At 36.1% G+C, this 5456-nt stretch overlaps 1 protein-coding gene across 1 annotated transcript in view; it reads left to right on the top strand.

Annotated features, from left to right (window-relative positions):
* Positions 1-5429, top strand: part of LOC107717114 (ventral anterior homeobox 1) — a 7254-nt gene extending 1825 nt beyond the window's left edge. The window contains exons 2-3 of the mRNA XM_016523776.1: positions 1363-1550; positions 4379-5429. Coding sequence (XP_016379262.1) covers positions 1363-1550; positions 4379-4927 — 737 coding nt within the window. The 3' untranslated portion in view covers positions 4928-5429. The remainder of the gene's footprint in view (positions 1-1362; positions 1551-4378) is intronic.
* The last annotated feature ends 27 nt before the right edge of the window (positions 5430-5456 follow it).

The raw sequence follows: 5456 nt of genomic DNA, 5'->3' as shown, positions 1-5456 counted from the left end.
TATATATATATATATATATATATATATATATAAGCTTAAATGCTTTTTGTCCATCATAAAAACAATTAAGCATTCTGTTACTTTTCAAGCATTCTGTTACATTGTTTCTTTTACTAAAGTATTTAATGAAGATGCATCTTTTTTTTCCTTAAACAGTATGCACAGAAATGTATCTGTAAATGAATCATATTTCACATTAAGTTTTTTTTTGTTAAAGCTATTATAATGTTTTTGCGACAATTTGACTAAAAGCTATTTGTCTGTATTTGTATTAAATTACTAACATAGTTGTGAAGCCCCTCCTGCTTGTGTCAGCTGATTGTGAAATTTTGGAGAGCAATCAGCTCCATTAATTTATTTAGGTTGTGAAGATAAATCTAGAGCAGACTCGGAGGCCTGCTGAAATATGAGCAAATTAACCTTATGAAATTATTGTGTAATTTCTTCAGTCACAATTCAGCAGCCAATGCAATTATTTAGTATCTGGATTTGAATAATTATGGAGACCAGTGTGTGTGTGTGTGTGTTTTAAGTTATTTTGAAGTTGTCACAAAGCTTAACAAAGTTTTTAAAGAGTATATTTATTGCTTCAAATTTTACTAAGAATGCTGGAGCATGGTTCTGCACATCACAAAGACACACATAACAACAAAAATAATTACTTTGATTAATCAGCTAACATGTTTGGTGTATTTCTTAAATATTTCTTTCATTTTTAAATCACTCATTTATCTCCCTGTTTTTATGCATTTACTTTATTAAATACTTGATTAGTAAACATTTTTAGGTATCATTTAATCTGTTCAGAGATAGAAGACCCGTTATAAATATTTATAACTAATATGCAAAAGACAGAAAAATAGAAAATTGTTGTGCAGTATGATTTGTCAGACCTTTTTGTGTATTTGTGTTTTAAATTAAGTTTTTAAATACTAATTTGAAATATTCTTTGAGCTTTAATTTAACTTTTTTATTTTAGTCAACACTGTTTCCTACATGATGAATTGTTAGTATTTGAAATAACAAACTTTTTTTTTTTTTTTTACTAAAATAATAAGAGTCTAGTCTGGCATTTGTTTAGCATTTATGCGCCATGATATACCTACAAAACTGTGACATTTTTAACAGCTTGTGGAGGAAAATAATTTCTTGATTAATTAAAAATGTCATATGTTTTGTTGGTTATTTAGCCACAAAAACTGTGTAATGTTACAAATGTTTTCCATGACTACCTATATTAATTTCTCAAAAAGAAATCACTTTTGGCATGTTTTTATGATATAATCATTTCTTTTAATTGAATGAACAGATATTTTAATGATAATGACAATTTGCTGAAAACATTTTTCCTATCACATTTAGATGCCAAAGGTTCGATTCGAGAGATTATTCTCCCCAAGGGTTTGGATCTAGACCGACCAAAGCGTACTAGGACCTCGTTCACAGCAGAACAGCTGTACAGACTGGAGATGGAGTTTCAGCGGTGCCAGTATGTTGTGGGACGAGAACGAACCGAACTTGCCCGACAACTTAACCTATCTGAAACTCAGGTACACACCCAAATGTACATATCGATACACACTAATACAATTACAAATTCAAATTCAATCATTATAAAGACTATTGAAATCAGCAATTAAAAAAAATAAAATAATAATAATCACAAACATGTATCACACAAATTTGGCTCTCCCAAAACATATTTATCCTTGTGACGCATGTCTGGCGCATAATCATTAAATGTATTGTTGATACTCTGTACAATGAAAAGACACATAGTTACCTGGTAACAGGTTCTTCTGACTACATGATTTTATTATTATGATTTTTGCTGTACAGACTGGAGATGGAGTTTCAGCGGTGCCAGTATGTTGTGGGACGAGAACGAACCGAACTTGCCCGACAACTTAACCTATCTGAAACTCAGGTACACACCCAAATGTACATATCGATACACACTAATACAATTACAAATTCAAATTCAATCATTATAAAGACTATTGAAATCAGCAATTAAAAAAAATAAAATAATAATAATCACAAACATGTATCACACAAATTTGGCTCTCCCAAAACATATTTATCCTTGTGACGCATGTCTGGCGCATAATCATAAAATGTATTGTTGATACTCTGTACAATGAAAAGACACATAGTTACCTGGTAACAGGTTCTTCTGACTACATGATTTTATTATTATGATTTTTATATTTATTTAATTTGCATTTTGGGTGGTATCCCTTCAGACCACTTAAAACATCAGCGATCCGATCACATCTTCCTGACATTTTCCCGGATAATTCCCTTTTTTTTTTGCCCTCGCCATCAGTGCAATAGTTTGATCGTTTGTTAGTGGCATAAAGGCCTGCTTTACAAAAATAAGCCCAGCGATGCATTTGCGGCACATGCTTTGCGCAGGGGTCAGCAAGAGGTCACGAGTTTGAGATTACATGACTGAACTGTACATGCACTCTCTCTCTCTCTCTCTCTCTCTCTCTCTCGGCCTCGTTTTATCCTCTCTCTCTCTCTCTACGTGTCTCCCTGGATAATCTGCAGCGCGGGGAAACTGACTGCAATAGTAAGGCTCATTTTGGAATCCACATTTTTATTTGTTTATTCATTAGTGAACATGTTCATTATAGCACATGCTTGCGTGACCAAGTACTTCATTTATTAAGAAAAAAAAAGACATGATGGCTCACAAGAAATTTAAGATGTAAAAATATATAGCTGCTTTTTCTCATTTTAACACTCAATATTGCAGTCATATATTGATCAGGGCTCCCCTAATTAAACACCCTGAACACCTGCAAACCGACAATGCTGTCTCAACGTTTCTAATTCTATTGGCCATTTGAACTGTGTCACATTCTATCACATCATCAACCCACTAACGACTTTAAAATTCTTCTGCTCTCCTGTGGGGCGAAATTAAGACATTTAAAGCCCTGAGGCAGATCGGTGCTGCTAACACAGGGAGCACAATAGAGTTATCTTCACTAATGCCCTCTCTAATGCCCCATGCTGCAGTGCAGTTCAAATCCATGCCTTGATTACATTAAAGCTTCCCGTGTCTCTTCTTGGCCGCCTGATAAAGATGAAGTACTCCTTAATGACGGCTTCATGAAATTAACATTGTGTTCTGAAACACTAAATGTTCTGTGGAAAAATCAAACAAGGAAATTTGTGAAAGTGTACCAGCAATGCAGTTTGTATTTCTCAAAGGTAGAGTCGAGAATGCATGGAGAACTAGAGGGAAAAATATTATGTTTTTATAAGGGGGAATTGCTCGTAACTCAATGTTTTTCGTGACCTTCCGGTTCATGGTATCCACAAAACATTGTGAGATTAAACAAATGCAAACAACAAATGTGCATTTTAGTGCTTTAGAGACAATAGCAGGTTTAATATGATAACTCAGTATTTAGCATTCCATTACAACACTGATGAAACTGTTAAGGCGTGTACTTATGTAACTAGCAACTTTGTTAAAACACAGCAGCATATTCTTTATTTAATCATCCTGATCTATCACAAAACGTTTAAATAGTATTATGATATTTATTGTGACGCATTTAAGCTGTTTGTTTTAGTGGGGCTTTTTTTATAGATGTGACAGATAAACTGCATGACACAATTCTGAGATGTTAGTCATACTTCATTGTTCTTATTCCTCTGAAGCTATTATCGATCATTTGCAGTACAGCGAGTATAAAGCGGGCCTCCTTTTCTCTATAGAAAATAAATATATATATTATGATTTTGTTCTGCCATCGGAACTTGATCTAAACATGTATTATCTGGAAATTGCCATTCCTCTTTCTTTGTAATCCTAAATTAAATGGATGCAGCACCATTACGTGGTTCAAAACAGTATTGATCCATCCATCCTTGCAAAAGGAGCTCGTGTTGTGGTGTTTTTCAAAAGAATAAGTGCATGTTTTTGTTCATTAAATAGGTTTATATTTACAGTTACCTTTTTTATTTCAAAATAAGTGTCACTTACAATTTTCAAAATTATTTTTTATTTTTAACTAACCCACTTTTGCCCTTTTTTTACTGCTCCAAAATACATATTAAATTGGTGCATTAAGAACAAAACTTTTCCACTGCTAATCTAATTACATTTTAACTTTTATCGTTTCTATAAATAGACTTCTATAATTAATGTTATCTAAAAGATATTAAAGAATTGTTTTACTTTGTAAACTTTCTTTCTTTTCATTTATTTATTTATATTTTAATATAAATTATTTATATTTATATTTAAATCAATCTGAAGTAGTATTAATATAGTAGCGTTATGCAAGCTTACTGTATTTTCCATATTACATTGCTTTATGTTCTATTTTAAGTTCTAATATCGTTCTCTCGGCAGGTAAAGGTGTGGTTCCAGAATCGTCGCACTAAGCAGAAGAAGGATCAGGGGAAGGATTCCGAGCTGCGCTCCGTGGTCTCTGAGACAGCCGCCACCTGCAGCGTCCTGCGTCTCCTGGAGCAGGGCCGGCTCCTCACTCCCCCAGGCCTGCCAGGGCTGCTGCCCCACTGCGGGAGCTCGTCGCTAGGCTCAGCCCTGCGTGGGCCGTCCCTGGGCATCACCGCTAATGGAGGTTCCTCCAGCAGCAGTAGCAGCAGCGCGGCCAGCTCAGGCACAGCCGGGGGGAGCCCACCGCTGCCGACGGTGACCAGTTCGGGGACAGTCACAGGGCTGCAGGGATCTCCGCCTGCCCACGGGCTGTTTAGCTTCCCTATGCCCTCTCTGCTCGGGTCGGTCGCTTCACGCATCTCCTCCACCCCGCTCGGCATGGCCGGATCCCTCGCGGGGAACTTGCAGGAACTTTCCGCCCGCTACCTGAGCTCGTCCGCCTTTGAGCCCTACTCGCGGACCAATGGCAAAGAAGCGTTAGACAAGAAAGTTTTGGAATGATCGCTAGGGGTTTCTTTTTGTCGGTTTATTGTTGTTGTTGTTGTTTTGAAATTAGTTTGAGCTCTGGTTATCTCTCTTTTTTTTAATCGCTTTTGCCCCTTTTGTCTCATCAGTGCTGTTGTGTTTCCAATCTTGCGTTTTTCATGTCGTCAACCTGCACACTTGATGCCTCTCATTATTGTAAAAAGGTGGACTCATACTTTTCAAAAATGAGGATTTTCAGAGCATTTTGCACTAAATCAAATTTTCTCCAATTTGACACAAATGAGAGCTTGAGGAAGGAATGTAGCAAGAGATTATGGAGGGGAAGAGAGATGAAAATGGTTGCTGAGGCAATATTTTCGGGGCACTTTTTTTCCCTTATACCTTTTTTGGAGCTGGACAGTTATATTCAGATTAAAAACTAATCTGAAAGCTGCTGGGTAAAAACAAAACCGTACAGAACATAGACCCCCGATAAAAACTGAACTCACGGCAACATCCTTCATGTTTTCAGTTGGAAGAGCGATCTAAATGTGTGATTTTTGCA

Source organism: Sinocyclocheilus rhinocerous, unplaced genomic scaffold (assembly GCF_001515625.1).
Source record: "Sinocyclocheilus rhinocerous isolate Xijiao unplaced genomic scaffold, SAMN03320098_v1.1 scaffold119, whole genome shotgun sequence".
In the NCBI taxonomy this organism is placed as follows: Eukaryota; Metazoa; Chordata; class Actinopteri; order Cypriniformes; family Cyprinidae; genus Sinocyclocheilus; species Sinocyclocheilus rhinocerous.
This window is presented reverse-complemented; position numbering and strand designations above follow the sequence as displayed.